The sequence below is a fragment of the Sceloporus occidentalis genome, unplaced genomic scaffold (assembly GCF_023333645.1).
Source record: "Sceloporus occidentalis isolate IW3139 unplaced genomic scaffold, rSceOcc1.0.p SCAF_2, whole genome shotgun sequence".
Lineage (NCBI taxonomy): Eukaryota > Metazoa > Chordata > Lepidosauria > Squamata > Phrynosomatidae > Sceloporus > Sceloporus occidentalis.
In genome coordinates, this window is record NW_028316982.1 from 39507323 (window position 1) to 39530120 (window position 22798).

Here is a 22798-nt window from a genome sequence, read left to right on the forward strand (position 1 = left end):
GTCCCTGCACGGTTTCCTCCTTGACTCCCGGTCTGTTGCCAATCTGGTGACTTTCACACCAAAATGGGTACTTTTCAGAGCCTTTGGTGTGATTTTGGTGGTTGGTTTTAATGGTAATTTTGAGAGTTGAAATAAGTTCCAATTATTTTTATTCAATTAGGGCTACGTTTTATTGCCATATTAACATTACAGGGACTTTTCAGGGATTTTGACTGAATATTTGGTGAGATATGGGGGGGATTTGGTGAGTTTTGGCCAAACGTTTGGGGAATTATCTTCGAGGCTTATTGGCAACAGGAGGTTGCCAGACTCAGGAAGAGGAGCTCCTCCTCTGTTTGGTCCCCAAGGCAGCAGGGGGGAGAGGGCCATTTCCTTTGGCACCGAGGAGAGGATGATGATGAGGAGGAGGAGGTGCATGGCCATTTTCAATATTTATTTTGCCCCTGTGTATTTCTTTTAACTTTGACTGCCAGGGCTCAATGCTCTGGAATTCTGGTGTCTGTGAGGCATTTGGCCTTCTCTGTCAGAGAGCTCTGGTGCCACAATAAACTACAATTCCCAGGATTCCATAGCACTGAGCCCTGGCAGTCAAAGCAGTGTGTTTTGGACACATACATCCTCCTTTTGTGAGTTAATGAATGACTCCAATCCCTAGCTTTTATATCTCTCTCACAGACTGCAGGAATAATAACCCACTTTGAGACTGCTTTAACTCAATGCTAGGGAATCCTGGGAATGCTAGTGTTGGGGAGACATTGAGACTTCTCTGTCAGAGATGGCTCTGAGGCCACAATAGACTACAATTCCCAGGATTCCCCAGCACTGAGCAGTTTCAAACTGGATCATTTCCTCAGTGTGGATGCACCTGGTGAGGAATTCTAGGCACTGCAGTTCAACTACGTTTGGAGGGTTATGGGACTCCCTGTCAGAGATAGCTCTGGGGCCACTGTGTACTACAATTCTCAGCATTCCCCAGCACTAACCCAGGACAGTTAAGTCACTCTCGAACTGGATTATTTCCTCAGTGTGGATGTAGCTTTGGTGAGGAACTCTGGGCATTTCAGTCCAGCTATGTTTCTGCAGTGTATTTTGGACCAGAGACAAGGTGACCAGACATCCTCCTCCTTTTCCAGGACATGTCCTCTTCTGTCAAATTTCAAAATGTCCTCCATTTTGATCATGCCAAAGAAACATGCATTTATATTAACATTTTAAAAAAATCATCAATTTTTTTCACGTGTCCTCCATTTATTAAAACTGTGCCCTCCATTTGAAAATGTTGTCCTACATTTGTCCTACATTTGTCCCGGTTTGGAGGTCCTGACTTATGGCAACCCTATCTATACCATATTATACAGTACAGTACTGTAATGGGAACTCGCATATGAAAGCTCTGCAGGCCAAAGAATGCACACCTGGTTGTCAGACCACTTCTCATCCCAGTTGGCGTCCAAAATAATTCCCATTTAATTATTTATGGCAAACTCACAAATAATCAAATCTGCAGAAGTTAAATCTGCAAAATCGAGGGCTGACTGTATTCGAATCCAAGATGTTTTTGTTTTTTCACATATTCACCACATATAATAAAATGTCCCTTCCTGTTGGTCACATTTCCAACATATATTAGATTGAAGTGAACCTTATAGAGTGTGCCAAGGATGCTATTTAATTGGGTAGAAAGTATGATGTCTTCAGGAGAGTGTGAGTTTATAGAATCTGAGCTCAACAACAAACTTAATCCTGTCTACCAGGCCAGCTGCCTAGTGTCTATTACTTAAGAGGCATTGATAGCTGTTTATCTGAAATGGATGGCCTATATAAAGATAAGACTATAAAGCCACTTTTGTGACAAGGCTTCCTGCTTTCTCTTCCTGTGACTCAAGGTTATAGTTCCATCTGCCAAGAAGCCAAGATATAAATAGAGTGTAGTAAAAATAATAATAACCCCATCATGTTATCCTTCATCCTTGGAACTTCCATGTGATCACTTGGGGTGCTTCCCTGCTCTGTTTCCTCTGTTTGACTTAGGCTAATGGTATTTAGTGCAGTTTTGTTGTACCCTGGTTTGGAGTCAGTGGTTTGGAGCACACTTACATTATAAGCATTATGAGCATGTTCTGCAAAGAAAACCAAAACATTAGCCAATGTCATCAGTAACACTCATGAACTTGGGAAACTTTTTTAAAAATGTCTCAAGCCAGGGGGAACAAATATTTTTAGAAGGCCAACACAGATAACAGAAACTTGACAGAACAAAATGGATTTTGCTTAAACCAGGGGCACTGTTTAAAAGCAGTCCCAACATGCAGGTGCCACTATTGAAAAGGCCCTCTCTCTGGTGGACAGTTTCTTGTACAAGTGGACCCCATATTACACAAGTTCACATAAGACAGGTTCAGTTACATGCATTAGGGGGGGAATGTTCTCTCTTTGCATTTTCTAGGTCTTCCAGCATGATTCTATGGTATGCTTCCACCATAAGTTGACCATAGAGTTTCACTGAAGGACCTACAAATGCCTAGAAAGAGCACTTCTCTAGGCATTTGTAGGTCCTCCAGCATGGCTCTATGGTCACCTTCCAGTGGAAGCATACCATAGAATCATGCTGGAGGACCTAGAAAATGCCTATAGAGAACACTTGGTTGTTCATCTCAGAGAAATAACATTCCAGATTATATGCAAAAATTGTACTATGCAAAGGGTCCCAGAATGGATCCCTTTTGTAATACAGAATCCTCCTATATTCACATTTTTCAGTGCCTATTTAATCATTTCTGTACACACTTCAGGTAATGTGCAGGCTAGAATTATGACATCTAGAAATTTAGAATTAGATTTGCAAGGCTTCCGCTCACATACTAACTGCTTTTCTTCATGGCCATCGTTAAGTTTTTTTTACTGAACCAACTATGATTACTAAACTATGGTTTACTGAAACCATTCAACTTCAAATTGGTTTATGAAGCTGCCTGCTTTTAACAAGCCAATGTTAAGATTAACCACACTTACAACATTTGGATATAAACTGTGGCTATTTTTTTTAAAAAAAAAAGAACTGAAAGGTTCTGATTTCTTTATAAATGTGCTGGAGGGAGGAAAAGAACACATTCCTGTGGACCTCAGTGGTCAGTTCTTGTAAAGCTAATCCATTCAATACTTTGAAAAGTTCATCCAAATTAGTTCAAAAAACAAAGTGAACCCCAGTTTTTCACTGCTTATGGATAAAATAGAAACAGAATTTATAAACATTTTTTCTCAGAGAAGATGCCCACATTTTGTGTTGTCTAGTAATACAAGAGAAGGGCCCCATTTATACTACGAAATTAATCCAGGATCAATCCGGGTTATTTCCTTGGTGTTCATACTCACCCTGAATGTACTCTGTACAGTTGGGGGGGGGGGCACTATCAAAAAACCTGGGGTATTTGATACCGTTTTCCCCCCCAAATTTTCCTGAAAGATCCACATAGATCTGCATCTTCGGCAGTGTGAATACACTTCCGAATTGATTCTGATTGCGCTGCATCATTCAAGGGAATAGAGGCAGCTGCATTTTATCCCAAAACAATGGCACGTATGAATAACCCAAGGGTTAAAAAGATTCAGAGAGATTCGCAAATCCAAAACATAATGAGAACAATGATCCCGATATGCATTAGTGCAGTGATGCACATCTCTTCAGGACAAAAAACTGAGTGTGAATGCCCCCAAACAAAGTACAGCTTCCTCGTGCTTCTTTTTAAATACTTTTCAGCACAATCAGTCACACATGCCCTCAAAAAATGAATAAGAGAAGGTTGCTTGATTTTGTACATCAATCCAGTAAACAGAAAACAGAAAGGACTAGAAACAGAAAAGACAAGAAAGCAGATGACGAGAAATGGATGTGGAACTAACATATGAGAATGGAGAGGATATGAGAGGAGGAATGGGTGGAGTGAGGAACAGTTAATGAAGCACTTATCTGATTGTGTCTGTGACTAAGCAATTGTATCTGTCTTCAGGATCAGGACTGTGCTAGATGCCATATTTGTTATTCTCATTTAAGTATTTGTTATTTCACAGTGCTAGAACCACTTAGGGTGCCTGCTAAGTGGCTGGAAACCTCTAAAGATACCTTGCAGTTAAGCTGGTTAGGGTCATGTCATCATCCTTAGGAGGAAGGCAGGAGATTTTTCTGCCTGGGGAAGAACAGCAAATGGTTCTCACTGCTCAACTCAAGGTGCATAGTGATCAAAGCTAGCCAAGTTATTTGGGCACATAATGAGGCAGAAAATCCCATAAACACCCTTCTTTGTCTTAAAAATATAGCAATACACATGAAATAACAATTTGCTCTCCCTTTATGGCACCCAAAATACATTGCCCGAGGCTGCCATCTTACTGCCCAGTGATGGGACTGACTTTGTTCAGGAGTGGGGATGGAAGCTTAATCACCTTTCCTCATAACATTCCAAAGCTTACCACTATGTAAGTAAGCTTCCCTACGTTCATTTTAGAAGTGGTGGGGAGAAATGGCTGCTGGAGAATCCTGGCTGGGATAGTGACTTGGCAGAGGGCATGGAGCACTTTAGGCAGTATGTCAAGTTCCAGCTTGGTTTCAGTCTTCAGCACCCGTTAAAGCCAAAACCCATCAGATGGCACAGTGCTTGCACACCTGTTCTCTTTCCATCCCCCCAAATTAATATTAACAAAATATTGGTGCAGTTTATTTTACTTGACAGGTCTATAGCTCAGCACTTTGACATCCAGCAGAACAATTGGTGTTCTTCTACGGGCAGGGAGAGCAGATGGTTGGATTATAGTGATCTGCTGAAGACACTGTTTTGCTTTATTCCTAGGAGACATCAGAAATAAGAAATGGAGCTTCACTTTCAGAAATGCTGAAAATAAATTTGGGACACATTGGCCTTTTGCCTACCTCTTAATAATTGTTAGGGTTGCATTTTGCTTTTCCCCAAAGAAACATTATGTAAATAATATTTTTGTTTCCAGACTTTAGCTAACTGCAACTCCAGGGGGAAAAGTGCATCCAGATGTTGAAAGTGCTCGGGGGGGGGGGGGGGTGATGATATTGAACAGCTCAGTATTCAATTATGATCCTGTGGAGAAATTATCCTTATTTGAAACTGTCATTTCCCTTTTTAGAATGTAAAATCACACTCTGATATCGTTCCAGCATAGATCTAAATTAATGTGATTTACTTCCTTTGAAATCTGAATATGACTTGACAAACATTCTATTAATTTATGTGCTGCAAAGGAAAACAACATGGTACTAATCATGCATAGTATTGCAATCTTCAGAAGGAAACAGAGACCAAAAGGCAGGATTTGGGGTGCATGAATGTAAGTGTGCACTTTTTTGCGTGTTAGAGAGAGATGTGATAACTTTGCAGTTCCCCCCCCCCCCCCCAATCCATTAGCTGTCTGTGAAAGGAGTGGTGAATTTTAGAGAACAATATTTTCCTTTAGTACTGATTCACAAAGTGTTCCAGGAATACTTTATTTAATCAGAACATAATGTCTCCAGATCCAGGGATTTTTTCACATAAGTGCAGCCTGCTGATATGGTTATGCAAATAGAAGCAAAATTAGCAAACCTGCTTACTTGATCTGTAAACAAATAACTTACTAATTAATAGATTCAGGGTTGGGTACAGAACTAGGATAAAAGATAAGTGTTAATAACTGTACAGTCAGCCCTCCCCTTACATGGGGATCTGTTCTGGTAAGGGGAAAACCATGTATGCTTGTGCCCCATTGAAAACAATGGGCACGCCCACATGGTGCATGGCCCATTATTTAATTCTCCCGCAGCTTCAGCGTAAGCTGAAAGCCATGTAAGAGAAACCCGTGCAGGCTGACTGTACTTTCAAGACAGTGGGGCTCTCTTAACCAGCTAAAACTCTTGAACAGGTAAACTACACACATACATACATCTCATGCACAACTTCTTTACAGAGAGGTAGATATCTTTGTAGATTTAGAGATACATAGATAGACATTTTATTTGGTTTTTGGGGGGTTTTTGTTTGTTATTCAGTCTCTATCTCATCTTTTTGACAAAAAAAATGGAACTCAGGGTAGCTAAAATTTTTGTTGTATAGGGAGAGTCTCCCTTATCCAAAATTACAAACTCCAAAATATTCTAAAATTCAAAATTGTCCACATGAGTTCTTGATATAGTGATAACTTTGCTTTCTAATGGTTAATGTACACAAACTATGTTTGATGCACAAAATTATTTTTAAAAAATTGTGTATACTTTACTTTAGTATGTGTATAAGGTTTTTATTGTTGTTAACTGCCCTTGAGTCAATTTCAACCCATGGTGACCCTATATATGAGACATCTCCAAAACTCCCTGTGCTCCGCTGTTTTGCTTACTTCCTGCAAATTCATACCCATGACCTCCTTAATAGAGTCCATCCATCTTATATATGGCCTTCTTCTGTTTCTACTTCCCTTCACCTTTCATTGCATTATTGTGAATAAGATGTCTCCTATACTCTACTTCTCTGCAGAGTCTCTGTAGATTCAGGCAGGTGGTCTCTCTGATTGAGTCAATCCATCTGATATGTGGTCTTCCTCTCTTTCTACTGCCCTCTACCTTCTCCAACATCATTGTCTTTTCTAATGGGTCATGCCTTCTTGTGATGTGTCTGAGGTACAACAGCCTAAGTAAGCCTAAATTTTGTCATCTTGGGTTCAAGGGAGATTTCTACCTTGATCTGCTCTAGGATCGACTTGTTTATCTTTTTGGCTGTCCACGGTATCCTCCGACTGTTCTTCATATAACATTTTCTGCATATAAGTTGAACAGGTAGAGTGAAAGGGTGCAGACTTACCTGACCCCCTTTGCCGATTGGAAACAGTTCTGTTTCTCTGTGTTCTGTTCTGACAGTAGCCTCTTGTCCTGAGTACAGATTTCTCATCAAGACTATCAGATGTGTTGGCACTCCCATTTATACATAATGAATTTCATGTTTAGACATGGTTCCCATCTCCAAGATATTTCATTATGCATATGCAAATATTCCAAAATCTGAAAAACTCTGAAACCCAAAATAATCTGGTCCCAAGCATTTTGAATAAGGGAAAATCAAAAGTTTTATTACTTAATGAAACTGATTTGGTTAAAGCAACCTTTCATGGAAATGTTATCTTGATATTATTGTCATGTGTATACATTTTCAAGGGAAAAGCAGTGCTAGGGAACAGACTTTTTAAAAGTTTGGAAAAAATTATCTCTGTTTTATTGTTTTATTGCTTAATATCCTTATGGCTTTCATATTTACATTTTAAGAGCAAATGTTTCCTAGCCATAAGCTTAGCATAAACCCCCATGGATACAGTGACACTGAACCAACCAACTGATTTTTTTCAGGATATTACATAACAAATAAATAAATAAAACTATAAATGAAGTAAGAAATTGGAAAAACAATTTGTTCCCAGGAGGGCTAAATTAGTCTAATTGGTTCTGCAGCCAATGTTTTGCATACAATAAATTAATATGGGTCAGAACTAAGTTAATGCTCCACACATAACATGAATCGTGGCATAGCTATTTTGTAAATAAGGCGCATTACAGACCGCCCAAAATGGGCAGTCGCGCACCGCTGCCGGTTGCAGCGAGGAGGAGCCCCAGCATCCAAACTGTGTGGCTCCTCCGCGCTGCAAATAAGAAGCGCCAAAATAGCGCTTCTCTTTGCGGTGCAGTTATGACACCGCAAGGCACCAATGGCGCACTCGCAGCGCCATATGCGCCATGCGCTGTGCAGATGCAAAGCATCCACTACGTCAAGATGCCAGCCCCCCTGTGTAAAGGGCGCTGCCATTTTGTACGGACTCGGTCCGTATTAGGGTTAGGGGCGTCCGGAAGGGATGCCCCTTTCTAACCCTAGTACGGACCCAGTCCGTACTTTATGCCCGTCTGTAACGGGCCTTTGATATCCATTTTGTTGTCCTACTGATATTCCAGTTTCTTAATAACATTTATAGGCGCGTTATAGACGCGCCGAAGGGGTGTATTAGGATTAGGAAGGGGCGTGTTAGGGTTGAGAAGGGGTGTCCCTTCCAGACGCCCTTCAACCCTAATACGGACCGAGTCCATACAAAATGGCGGCGCCCGACCACATGAGGGCCACCATTTTGACGTCGCGGACGCATAGCGTCTGGACGACGCATGGCGTAAGTGACGCCACGAGTGCGCGACTAGCGCCTCGCAGCGCCACTTCCAAGTCACTGAAAGAAGCGCCATTTCGGCACTTCTTTCTTGCTGCGCCTGGGAACCGCGCGGTTTGGCCGCTGCAGTTCCTGGACACAGCAACTGGCGGCAGCAGACCGCCTGTTTTGGGCAGTCTGTAACTCGCCATATATAATCTTCTTTGCACCAAAGGGTGGAACATCAGACATAAGAACAAACAAAGCAACCCAAACAGCATTATTCTGGAGTAGAACCAGGTGGAAAAGAGAGCAAGAAGGCACACCTGCCAGTAAACTATTACAATAGTTGAGGAGTGAGATAACCAAAGCCTGGACAAACAGATAGGCGGTCTCAATGGTAAAAAAATCTACAGATTCTGTGGATGTTCAAAAGATGGAAGTTACATGCCTTCATAGTTGCCTTGAGGGGAGCAGAGACCAACTATTATCCAGCAGATTCCCAAGGTTCCTGGCAGCTGGGACAGGGACCAATGTATAGCCCTGTAAACCCAGCAGAGGGCATGGAAGTGGAGCTACTGGGCAGTCAGGCTGAAACACCAGGATCTTTATTTTATTCATGTTCAATTTAAGATGGTGAGTAGTCATCCACAGATAACATGCTGTGATTTATTCTTCTAGGGGTATGTTTTAATCTCATAATAATGTTGTTCTGTGGAAGGTGCTGCTTTATTAAATGAGTTCACCTTCAGATTCTTTCCCACCCTACATAAGTCCATCTTTATTAGATTCTTTCCAGCCCTACATAAATAGATCTTCATTAGTGATCAGATGGTAAACTAATACTGATCGACACAACAATTTTTACATGGAAATTTCATTATGCAGTAATGTCTTCATTTTGTTTTGCTTATTGAAATAGCATTGGAAAGGAAATATTAGCATATCCTCTGGATCTAGTCTTGTCCTGTTTCCTAGTGTAGTTAGGCATGTGCAAAGTGCAGTCTGGAAACCAGATTGTGATGTGGCTGTTCATGACAGTCAAGCAGAAATATATTTTATGCTTACAGGTGGGAAATGTCAAGTAAGGCAAACTATAGTATGGGAAGGCAGTTAGGGGTGAATCCAGGTCATACATGATTAATATGGGCCCGATTTAAATGGGCCTTTTCTGCCACCCCCCATCACATGCTAAGAGTTGGCTGTCCATACTGGCCTCACCCCTAGCACATGACGGGGGCGTCAAAATGGCGGCGCCCTGTACATACGGGCGCCGCCATTTTGATGCAACAGACGCATAGCGTCCGCACATCATTTGGCGCTAGCGACATCACGAGTGCGCCATTTGTGCACTTGGGCGTTGCAAGCGCGACGCAAAAAGAACCCACTTTTTGCGGGTTCTTTTTCTGCTGCTGGGAAGCCTCCCCATTTGGAGGCTGAGGCTTCCCGCCACTGGAAATGGAGGCGGCGACAGACTGTCCTTTTGGGGTGGTCTGTATCCCGCCATAGGGAGTTCACCAGAGATGGAGGCACAGTAGCAAGAACTCAGCCATTCTATAATCAGTCATGAGAACTGAGCAATCACAATAATCAAAGCCAAAAGGCAAAAATAATAAAATATACTGCTTAAGTCCATCCAGCAGTCAAAAATCTAAATAAAATCAAAAAGCACAAGCACTGCAAGATAGGTAGAATAAACCATTGCATATAATCAGAACTCCCAGAAGTTGCTGGGAGATTGCTAGCCACCTGACCTTGAGATGCCAGGTGGTTATTTGCTTAGCATTTCTTACTTAAGTTCCTACAAAAGGTGTTAACTCTTTTGGTGCAGCTGTATTTCTTGTTGATGTGCTGCAAATGATGGGAATGTCTCCTTAGTATCCACCAAATCTGGCTGAAGTGAGGGCTCATCTTGCTGAAGGTGCCCATCAGCTGCATCTACCACTGGCTGCCCACATTCTGGAAGGGAGTCCTCCTCTGGAACTAGAGGCCTTACAAAATCTGATTCCTCTGTACTGGTATTCCTTGAATTCCACAGGGTGAATTATGATACAGCTTTATCTGCAGAGGCCCCAAGACAGTGGAACATCCTTCCAAAATATGTCTGCTTATACCCACTGTAGGATCATAGGTTTATGGGTCAATTAATACTTCTACTTGTGGAGATATGCTGTACTTTACAAATTGGATTAGCCAATTAGCTTATACACAGCTTCTTACTAAATTTAATCAAACACCACCACCATTATTCTCCAGCTTCTTCAGTTCTAACACATACTAGAGCAAATAATAGCTAAATACGCTTTGCCTAGATCTTGTACTACAGTTGAAGAATTTTTCTTCAATTCTCCACCATAAAGTGGCTAGCATGCTTTACTCATTACTTGCAGAAGGTATAAATAAAAAATAAACTTGAACATGGCTTTGTCAATAAACTGCTATTTTACTTCAGTCTAACAGGCCTTCCGCTTTTACACGGGATAACCTAAGAAGTCTCTTCTCATAAGCTCCATGATCATGATCCTCTCCACAGCCACTGAAACTGGTCCCAAGAACAATCTTGACAGTTTTTTGTGGACAGGGCCACTTCAAGAGGAGTGCCAGATCTCACTGATAAAAAGGAAAGGTGGTTGTTATTCTTAAAAAAAGTAGCATGTCAGAACTACTGCTCAGAAAGCCTCCCCTCATCCATGGCTGGTACAGTTTTCTTCGTTCTGTAATTTTAATCCTAACTAAAGCAGGATTCATGGCACTTATTTGCCAACACTGATGTAAATCCCTGTGATTTTAATAGGCCTACTATAGTTGGAACAAAAGTTGGATTTAGACCCTGAAATCTTCCAGTTTACCATGGGCATTAGCTATGCTGGATGGAGGACTCCTATACTTGTGATCCAAAAATTTTATTTTTCTAAACTCTGGATCTAATAATTTATTTCTTGGGAGCAATGAGAAGAAGCCGATTACCTTATAATGTTTGTTTACAGTGTTTTCTTTTATGTGAGAAGCTGACATGTTCCACGATGTGTTTTAAAAAGTGTACTTGTGTTTACTTCCAAATACTTTGAGGGGATTTCTCAGGGGGCATTCAGAATTTATCCTACTTTTACTTTACAATATTTACTTACAGCATTTTCTTTTATGTCACAAGCTGGCATGTTGCATGATGTTTTAAGGGGAAAAAAGTATTTCTCTATACTTTCAATACTTTTAAGGGATTTTTCAGAATTTACCCATCTCCTTCCTTCCTTCCTTCCTTCCTTCCTTCCTTCCTTCCTTCCTTCCCTTCTTTCTATCTCTCTAACTGCAGGTTTGCTTTGTGAATCTGGATGCACACAAAGATGATTGTGACAATGAACTCATGAAACAGGCAAGTGCTCTTCTAATACATAATTAATAATAATAATAATTTAATTTATTTCTATACTGCTATTCCAGGGATCACAGCGGTGTACAACAGCAAGTAAAACATACATCATATCATAAAAATACAACAATTAACAATTAAAACCCTACAAAACAACCCCATACAAATGGCTGGATAGATGGAATCTGCCAATTACATTGCCAGGGGAGAAAAGATGACAACAGGCTCATGGGGGAAAAGCCTGGCGAAATAAAAAGGTCTTCAGGTTCTTCTTAAAACCATCAAGGGTGGTGACTGTACGGAGCTCATGGGGGAGAGAGTTCCAGAGCTGAGAGGCCGAAACTGAAAATGCCCTCCGAGATGAACTAAATCGAGCATCTGGAACTCTCAAAAGATATTTCCCACCCGACCTGATAGTGCGGGGCGGACTGTTTGGGGAGAGGCGGTCCTCCAAGTACCCTGGGTCCAAGCCATTTAGGGCTTTATAGGTAATAACCAACACCTTGTATTCGGCCTGGAAGCAAATAGGCAGCCAATGGAGATCTTTCAATACTGGTGTTATATGGCTGGCCCTGGAACATCCAGTAACCAGCCTAGCAGCCATATTCTGCACTAATTGAAGCTTCCGAGTTTGGTACAAGGGTTGCCCCATGTAAAGCGCATTACAGAAATCCAACCGAGAGGTTACCAGAGCATGTACCACGGTTTCAAGGTCTCCCCGGCCCAGGAAGGGACGCAGCTGGCGTATCAGCCGAAGCTGATAACAAGTGCTCCTGACCGCCGCATCCACCTGAGATGTTAGGTGGAGTAGCGAGTCCAGAAGCACCCGCAGACTGCGAGCAGAGTCCTTCACGGGGAGCGTGACCCCATTCAGGACAGGTGGAAAAATTTCCTTACCCGGGCCAGGGGAGCCTATCACCAGTACTTCCGTTTTCTCTGGATTCAAGCTGAGTCTGTTTTCCCTCATCCAGCCCATTACCGACTCCAAGCAGGCATTTACAGGAGAGATGCCATCCCTAGTCACTGCATCAGTCAGAGACACAGAGAAGACTATTTGGGTGTCATCAGCGTACTGATAACACTGCGCCCCGTGTCTCCGGATGATCTCTCCCAGCGGCTTCATGTAAATGTTAAATAGCATAGGGGACAAAATCACTCCCTGAGGGACCCCAGATGTAAGGGCCCTCCTATCGGAGCGACAGTCCCCCAGCTCCACCATCTGGAATCTACCCGAGAGGTAGGAACGGAACCACTGCAGAGCAGTGCCCCCAATTCCCAACTCCCCCAGGCGTTCCAGAAGGATACCATGGTCGATGGTATCAAAGGCCGCTGAGATGTCCAAGAGCACTAACAGGGACACGCTCCCCCTGTCCATGCCCAGACAGAGATCATCAACTAGGGTGACCATAGCAGTCTCAACTCCATAGCCCGCCCGGAAGCCAGTTTGAAATGGGTCCAGATAATCCGTCTCATCCAAGATCCCCTGAAGCTGAAAGGCAACTGCCCTCTCGATCACCTTCCCTAAAAATGGCAGCAGCGAGACAGGCCGATAATTATTCCAAAGTAGGGGGTCAAGGGAGGGCTTTTTCAACAAAGGTTTTACAATGGCCGTCTTCAAAGTAGATGGAAACTGCCCATCCCTGAAGGATGAATTAATAATACGGTGTAACAAGTTTGTTACAACCGTTCTCCCCATGCAGAGAAGGTACAGTACAATACAAAAATAGTTTATAATACAGAAAAGTAAGCAGAAGAATGATAACATGTTTGAACCTGTTTCTAGATCTGGGGAAATGGGAAGAGAAACCACCAAATTGATAACAGAAATTACAACAGCCATGTATATATCCTCCATAAAGGAGGATTGGTTCACATAAACATTGTCTCCTTATGAGTGTGACTGCAAACCGACTAGAGCTTCAGGGAACTCACATGGATATCTCTAGTAAATATGAATTTGCCAATAGATTCACAGACAGAAGAAAATTATTCCAACCTCCTAATGAAATTTAGTCAAAATCCAGTATCATTAAGCCATGACAGTTTATATTTTTCTGTGCTGTAACCAATTCACATTCACCAGTTCAATACAGCAGGAAGCTGTATGTTCTCTTCAAAGAGCAGTAAATGAATAAGACCAGAGAAAGGCACCAGACATCTTGGCAAATGGGGCTAGAATACTGCTAAGCCTCTTGAAGGATCAACAACATTTGTGTGACATGTCTGACATTACCTGCTTTCAGAAACTAGAAACTGCAAGAAGGGTATTCAAGGATTCCTTACTTTTACAGTGTTTCCCCATCATGTTGATTGAGTGGGTTGGTACTTGCATTTTCAGACTACCAGTTACAGTTTGCATAGTGTTGTTGTGCAGTATGCATAGTGTAAATCTTTACACACAGAATCTTGAGGTTGTGCTGTGTAACCCTTGTACTAAATGGCAACACTGCAGAAATGAATGTGGAATCAAAGGAGTATTACCGCTAAATTCAGCAAGGGCAGATGAATATGCATAAGTCAAGAATGTGCATCTGCTCACGCAATTCTGCTACCATGATCTTGAACTGAATCTGGATTTTGCACATTGGACAAAAATGTTCAGTCCCTCCCACAGGGGAACCTATGGATGAGATTCCAGCCTATGAATAAAAACAGTTGAATCCAAGATAAAACCAGTAGGAAAGAGTAAATGACTTGCCAGTTTCTAACTGAACTGGATCTTGAAGAAAAAAGGCTTCTCTTTCTCAGACTGATCACCACTTCCTCTTAACAAGTACACCAAGAGCCAGAATGTGTCTAGGATAGCCTGAATAGTTCACTGGACCTTTGGAGAATGGGAAAGATCCCACAGCTTATGGAGCTCTTTCTCTAAGTAATACAGTTACTCTTCATTTACCTAACATGCCAACTGAGGTCCTGGCCAGCATTACTTTCTTCTGCCCTGCATTTTTAGGCAGAAAGAAGGAGCCCACCCATCACAGAACACTTCTCCTCAGGGATAGTCAACAGGTCACTGTCCAGAATTCCCTTGGCAAACTTCAAGGCAGGAGATTCCATAAATTCCTAGAATGCATCTCCAGTCCTAGCAATATAGACACTGCCTAAGGAATTCTCTGCTGTCTCCCTACAAATGGGCTTGTGAGCTTTGCACTTCATAAAGTTAGTTCTGTGTTTTCAAGGGTGAGAAGTTGTGCTTTCAAAATGGAGCATCAATGTTTGCTGCCTTTTCTGGTTCTAGGTAGCCTAGAGGTTTTTAGAATGCAACCCAATGAGCCTGATTTCATAGTCAATTGATCCTTCCTCCCATAACATCTAAACAGAATATGCAGACTACATGACTAAGGGCCCATACAGACAGGCCAAAATAAAGCTGCTTCAGGTCACTTTGGAGGTATGCTGTTTAAATGATACATGCATTTTAAGAGGCCAGAAGCTGCACCAAAGCTGTGCTGTAGTCCTTAGGACTGGGCCCTAAGATTGCCATTCTTCTGCCTGCTCTTTAAAATATCTCTACCTGATGAAACAACCTGCAGTCTTGAAAGTTTGCAAAGAGATTTTTTGTGCTTTCTGGTTGGCCTAATAATTGTATTACTATACTATGGATTTTTGAAAAGGTTTTTATAGTTAAAGATTTTCATAATATTTGGCTAAAGCTACCTTTCAGTAATTTAAAACTGCTGTTTATCTGATCCTTTGATGCAATGGGAGGGGGAAGAGAGAGTGATTTCTTCTTTTCTTTTTGACATCCTTGTAAATATTTGAAACAATGCCAGTGTTTCTTTTGTTTATCTTTTTTTATCTGAGCTAAATACAATTTCCAGAAATTTTGTCATCCTTTTATAGTTCTCTCTTGAATCTAAACATTTTTGTCACTAAATTTTGAGTAAGAAGACCCTTTGGTTCTTGCACTTTTGTCAATGAGGCTTCACAAAATAGTGCTAATCTTTATAAAATCTAGTTCATTGATATTGTACATTCAATGAAATGTACTGTGTCTCACAAAAGCTTCTGCCACTATAGATGGTGTTAGTCTTTCATGTGGTCATAGGTCTCTTTGTTGTTGTTGTTGTTGTTGTTGTTGTTGTTATTATTATTTATATAGCGCTGTAGATTTGCTGGGATCCCCTCGCCCCCCGTATTGGTATTAATTAATAGCATTAAAGTTTAACCTTTTTAAGCACTTTTTGAATGACATCATTTAAACTGTGTGTGAAGTTGTGTTAGGTATCCAAGGGGTTTACACATACCGTACTTACACATACATACTGCCCTGGTGGCGCAGTGGTTAAATGCCTGTACTGCAGCCATTCACTCAAAACCACAAGGTTGCGAGTTCAAGACCAGCAAAAGGGCCCAAGCTCGACTCAGGCTTGCATCCTTCCGAGGTCGCTAAAATGAGTACCCAGACTGTTGGGGGCAAATTAGCTTACTTGCTAATTAGCTTACTTGCTGTTCACCGCTATGATCTTTGGAATAGCGGTATATAAATAAAACAAATTTAAAAAATTAAAATTATATAGAGATTTAATGCTATACAAATAAAACCAGGACTGTGTCTGGAAGCTAGATGCTTGCTTACTTACACTTTACTGAGCATAAAGGCCCAGAATCTGTGTTGAAAAAGCTAGACACCCCTCATTCCGACTGTTTGATATACATCTATGAGCCTTGTAATTGTTGGGTTATAAGACTTTCATGTTCAGGCTAGTCAATCCATTCCTAGTGTTGAGTTTGCTTCCCAGTAACTTTTGAGGGGGTTAAAATGGCTTTTAATTTATGCTTGATAGCATGACTGATTAGAAGAGTGGGATATCTTGTGATTGTCTTTTTTGTATTTCAGAGATTAGTTGGCATCTCCCCAAATCTCCCAAAGCTTATCAGCTCTATGAATGTACAGCCACCAAAAGAGAATGAAATCATCCTTCTGAGTGGCTTAACATCAGGGAACCTTCAGAATGATTTTGAAGTATCCCAGGTATAAACTTTAAATTGATCTTCAGCTCTCTTGTAGGGTTTCTGTGCCTTATAAAAGAAACAACACAGAAAGTAGGGAGGGTTGATTCTAGTTTGCTGATGCACAGAGGTGATAAAATCCTATACATACTGACCCAGGAGTCAGTTCCAAGGAATTCAACATGACTTACCTCTGTGTAGGCACGTATAGAGAGACAGCATGGTGTAGTGGTTTGAGTGTTGGACTACTACAGCCCTGGTGACCCACTCAGCATGGAAATCCACTGGGTTACCTTGGATGAATCACACACTCTCAGCCCCAGACAATCCTGAGATAGGTTCACCATAGGATTGCCATAAGTCAGAAATGACTTGAAGGCACGCAACAGCAGCAATAAGGGTGTATAAGATTGCATTGTAAGAACAGCTTTATTTTATGTTTGTTGCTACTGTGTGTTTACCTATAAATATCTAGCAAATATTGTATTAATTGCTTAAACTGCAATAGCTTAAACTGCAAATTAGGAAAAACATTGACACGCACACATCCATATATCCAGACAAATATTGTACCCAATCCTAGCACAGTAGTACATGCGGGCTGAAATTGTATCCATACTTTCTAGGGTATGGAACAGAACACACTGACTCTTTTTTCTGAGTAAAAATGTGTTGGATTTGTACGCTGTAAGCCTCTAACCCCTTGGGGTAAGTACCATTCAACACAGTTGGAATTATTTTTGAAAGAGGCTGACAACTGCACTGCAATATGTTTCCTTTAACCAGCCCTTTTCTCATTTCAGATGCTGTTAAAACATAGGATACTATTGCCTGTATATTTTTATATTCCTTATCTAGATAATTTTTAATGCCATCAAGGAAAAAAATAAATGGTGCTAGATCCAAAAAATTAATTTAGGCAATAGAATGGAATTAGGGCTGCTCTCATGTGAAGAGTACTTCCATTAATGGGGTGCAACTCTTCTTTGTTTTTTAAAATGAAAATCTTCTTTCTCCAGTCATGGGAGCTCAGCCACTGCGTACGCCGGTATCATATCGTGTTAAATTCTGGCTGCACCACCCCCCCTTCTCAGGAAAAACTGACTCAACCATTAAAAGCTCCTTGCCTTAACTAGCAGTCTTAGACTTCTATGAAATCAGAGAGATGCAGATTCTGCCAAGGACTTGATGAGTCAGAAGGTGGTGGAAGGGTTTTAACATCCAACCATGATCAAAAGCGACCTTTGTTGTGTGCTAAAACCTGAAGAACCTGGGAGCGTGACACCCAGATAAAATCTTGCTGTTGATACCCTGCCTTGTAATCCTTTGCATGTTTGCACAGAAGTAAATTCTGTGAGTTCAGCGTTGCCTTAAGCATAATAAGCACAACAGACATTTGGAATATATTACAAGTATTAATTTATTGCATGAAATATGTGGGAGAGATGAAAAGATTTTGACTGAAATGCTTCATTTTCCTTTTAATTGCATAACTGCTTGGGTGATTTCTCCTCTCTCTAGTGTTCTTGGCTGGCAGATGTCTGTCTGGTTCAGTGTGCAAGAGGAAACAGAAAGAACAGCACAAGCTGCATCATCTTTGAAATAAACAAGTTTCTGATTGGGCTGGAGCTTGTGCAGGAGAAGCAGCTGCACATAGAAGCTGGTATCTTAAAGCCTGAGGACGATACTAATTGCTCAGTGTCCTCGATAGAAGAAGATTTTCTCACAGCATCTGAACACTTTGAAGATGAGAATGAGCCAGAGGAATATAAACACGGTAAAATCTAGGTGACTTCATGTAAATCTATACACTGTACACACTGAACCCATAGGGGGCAATGCTCATGTAAACTACATCTGATGTTAATGGGAGCATTAACCTTTTAACTGTAGCTTAAAAGCAATAAAATAAGAGGAAAGTAAACATCCTTCATGCCTTAAATATAACTGCCTAACTATAACAGATATGTGATCATTAAACATGGTGAGTGCACTCTCCCCTTGTCATTTGCTGTGTTCAGGAAATAATAATAAATTATTTCCTGCTCTAAATGCTACATTATTTTCCTTTCTCTAGGCCAGGAAAAATTGAATATCACAGAATCTGCCATAGAATCCAAAAAGCACAGTGGGAAAGGACATGAAATTCTGCATTACCAAAAAGACGGATTGCCATTTGCCCTGGAAGTTAATTGTATTAACAAAGACAGTAGCACAGCTCCTGCTACGACTTCAGGTTCATCTGAAGAAGAATATAATGGGGAAAGTGAAGTCAGTGTTTCACAAACTGTAGGTAAAGCCATTAAGCAGCTTCATTGGAAATTTGATCAGGATGGAAAATCTAAGCCATCCTCTAATACTGGCTGTCTGGATGATTCTTCTAATTTGTCAGAAGATGCATTTTTGGCCGTAATGTCCAAGGAAGAAATTATTTCTTTCGATGATGTGACAGCAGAGCAAAATATTCATTTAGATACATCAGACTGTAGAACAGAAAGACCACCTCATCTTTTCATTCAAAATGAACAGGCCACTGCAGGTCAGTTTGCTACAAATCTGGCAGAATCTGTTCTGCAAGATGCATTTATCAGGTTGTCTCAGTCTGCTTTTACTAAAGAGGCTGCCATCAGCATCTCTGTTGGTAACTCCTTGACGTCAGCTGCATATGCAAAACAGAATATCATGGCTTCCCAGTCATGGAATGAACTTCCAAAAATTGTTATAGTTCAGAGTCCAGACGGCTCTGACAATACACCTGAATGGCCTGGAGCCAGCTTACCAAATTTGTGTCCTTGGTCTGAAGGCATACAGTCTTCTGAAGTTATCGATCATTTACAAGACAAGAGCTCCAGTGAGGGCACTCAAAGTGCTTTAGAAGTAGCTTTGGCTTGTGCTGCAACAGTCATAGGTACTATTTCAAGTCCACATGCCACAGAAAAGCTCAAAAGAGAACAGGAATCCACAAACACTGCAACTAATATGATTGATAATGAAGAGTCAGATGGAATACCTTTCCAAAGTGCCAATCACTGCACATCTGTTGATTATTCATTTCCATCTGCACTGTGTGGCATGACTCAAGTGGCAAGTGCTGTTGCTGTTTGTGGCCTTGGGGAAAAGAAAGATGATAAGTACCCTGTAACTTCAGGAGGACTTTTATCTGCTGCTGAGACATCAGCAGCTATTACTCTTCACTGTAGCATAGCTATAGGGAGTAGTATGGAAAACCTAAACAACAGCATTGCCCAAGTGTTATTCAAAGAGGCATCTTTAGTGTTAACAAAACCTGAAACATATAGGAATTTAGGAGACTTTATGGAGTCTATAAATGGAAAAATTGCTCAGGCTGCAACAACACCCTCTGTTCCCCATGTGGATGAAATAGTTATTGATGATCTCGCCCAGGACTTGTCCAATGTTATTCTTACACACTCAGTGGATGAAGTCAGGAGGAAGCAGCTAAATGTGTGTTCAGAAAGAAGAATAGACCTCAATACTCAAGATGTTTTTATTGCAACTGTTAATAAGCTGCTTTTTAATGTGCTGTACTTTACCTGTAAGAAAGTGAGTGATATTACAAAGCTTAGTGAATGTTCAAGTGCTTTTGCTGTAGATAGTCTTAATGGTCAGGTAATGGAGAGCCAAATGAAAGAAACAATAAATAACCTGTTAGAGCATTCCCCAGACTGCTCCAGTAATAAGCTTCTTAATACCTTCTGTAGCAACAATCAAGACAAGGAAACTGTGTCTGCAAGAAATGTGGTGAAAGACGTCAAACGGGAAGTTGTTCCGGGCATTCTTGAATCTGCTACCCCTCATGCAGATTTACCAACGGGGGCCACTACACATAGCTCATCCTCTGGAAAAACTTCTCCCAAGAAAAGATATCTCAAAAGAAATACAAGAGAGTGTTACAAATCCATAAATTCCAATAGCATCAGTCAAACTAAGAAAGACCTCCAGTCATTTACTGGCAGAGACAGTACAACACCAGCAAGTGAATGCAGACATGGCCTTCAAGATCTTCAATCTTTGAATGTGAAAGTAAGTACAGAAAGTCAGGAACAGCATACCTGTGACACAGGGTGGCACAGTGAAGCCCAACTTACTGTGTCCTTGTTGGGTAATCAAAGTTTTCCGCCTCCCCAACCTCTGCTACAGCTGAAGCACCCAACAGACAAATACTGCATAACAGATTTTGCAGAGGAATTAGCAGAGACAGTAGTCTCTATGGCAACAGAAATAGCTGCCATTTGCCTTGACAATTCAAATGGCAAGCAACCTTGGTTCTGTGCATGGAAGAGAGGAGGTGACTATTTGTTGCCCCAGGCTTTAACATGCCGGCCCATTAAAAGAAAGAAAGAGACACCATCCAATGGATCAGTTGTGAGAAAACATAGGCCACCTAGGCTTAGTGAGATCAAGAGAAAGACAGATGAGCACCCTGAGCTAAAAGAAAGGCTCATGAATAGGGTAGTGGATGAATCCATTAACCTAGATGATACCCTAGATTCAAACAATAGCTTTGCCAGTGAAGTAGCTGCTAAAATTATGAACTTAGCTGAACTCTCTGTGGCTGACAATGTCTGGCAAAGTCCAAACCATCCTCGAAATAGACTGCACTGTGACAGATGGAACAGAGTCAATGCATCCAGCTGTGAGAGCATTCCCGAGGAAGACTCAGATTCCAAAGGGTCTGCAAATACTTTAAGTCTCATGAACACTTTAGGGCAGCCAATAAGCAGAACCAGTTCTGTCTCCAAACAGTCCAGCTGTGAAAGCATTACAGATGAGTTTTCAAGGTTTATGGTCAACCAGATGGAAAATGAAGGTCGAGAGTTTGATTTATTACTTGACTACTATGCCGGAAAGAATGCAAACAATATCTTGACATCTGCATTGCAACAAGTCACCAGGAAAAATGGCCACCTCAATGTCAGGTCAAGTTGCCCATCCAAACAGTCAAGCACAGAAAGCATAACAGAAGAGTTTTATAGATACATGCTAAGGGAAATTGAAAAAGAAAATAAAGAAAATGTGACTTCTATGAGGAATGCAAAAGACTGGAATAGCAATTTATTGCCCCCTTCCCAACGATCACCCTTTTGTTTTAGGCAGTCTTCAATGCCTGATAGCAGATCCTCAGCATCAAGGCTAACAGTGAATGCACCTGTCAAAGCAAATTCATTAGATGGCTTTTCTCGCAATGGCCACCAGGATTCTTTAAATGTACGGCCAATCAGCACATTATCCACTTCAGGACTTTGTAAATCAGACTCTTACCTGTACCAAAGATGTCAGACTGATCAGATAACTGACATGCTAATCCATGAGACATGGTCAAACTCCATCAAAGCTCTAATGTGCAAGAACAAAATAATAATAGATGATGGAGAGGTTACTGAGCCTGACCAGCATCCTCACGACTCCCCATCACACGTCCAGCAGTATGCAAACAGGTTAGCAACAAATATTGTTGAAAGTGGGAAAACATTAATTGCCACCCACCAAGATTCTTCAGAGAGGGATCATGACACAGAAAGCAGCCATTTTCCAATAGGAATGCAAAGTATCAGTAAACCAACAGCTGACAGAATAGATTTAAGTGTGAAAAATGAATATACTGCACCTCCTGGATTGTTTCCTACACATTGTGCAAGCTCTTCTTCATACATAAGGGAAGTGCCTTTAATTCAAATAGAGACTGATCAAAGAGAAGACCTTGATAAAAGTTCAGAACCTGTAAATGAAGTTAACAGTGCCTCTGAGGAATCTAGGGATCATCTAAACAAAGAAAACCCTTCAAACAACAGGTGAGTTTCATAGCCAGATTGCAGTTTTGGGCTTTGTAAATAACTAACCTGTGGGACTCAGTATTTCTCCTCACATAGAACAGGCAGAATTTGTAAAAGTTACTTTTTTGACTACATCTAGAATCTGAGAATTATAATCCAAAAGTTTTATTTCCATACCATAGAAAGGAAGCAAACACAGAGTATTCCCCTGCTCCCTAATATAAAGTTTGCCGAATTTGTGTTTGCTTTTAAGAGCCATGTCAAATTTCAGTTTATTTTTCTATTCTTTCCCACATTGTGATAAACAAATGCTTTCATCAGGATTTCAGTAATATAAGTGCTGTTGTTGCTGTGTTCCTTCAAGTTGTTTTTGATTTATGATGACTCTAAGGCAAACCTATCATGGGGTTTTCTTGGCAAGATTTGTTCAGAGTGGGGGGTTTGACTTTGCCTCCCTCTGAGGCTGAGAGAATGTGATTTGCCTAAGGTCAGTCGGTGGGTTTCCATGGCC

The 22798-nt window shown here is 41.1% G+C and overlaps 1 protein-coding gene across 9 annotated transcripts in view; it reads left to right on the plus strand.

Moving 5' to 3' along the window:
• The window catches only part of LOC149318181 (A-kinase anchor protein SPHKAP-like), a 93583-nt gene that overhangs the window by 56468 nt on the left and 14317 nt on the right, over positions 1–22798 (plus strand). For 8 of the 9 annotated variants that reach the window (XM_089509159.1, XM_089509166.1, XM_089509163.1 and 5 more), the window contains 4 exons: positions 11483–11542; positions 16380–16514; positions 18014–18269; positions 18570–22305. In XM_089509159.1, coding sequence (XP_089365285.1) covers positions 11483–11542; positions 16380–16514; positions 18014–18269; positions 18570–22305 — 4187 coding nt within the window. Of the gene's footprint in view, positions 1–10782; positions 10870–11482; positions 11543–16379; positions 16515–18013; positions 18270–18569; positions 22306–22798 lie in introns of those variants that run through there. The other variant, XM_089509167.1, reaches the window with a different exon arrangement.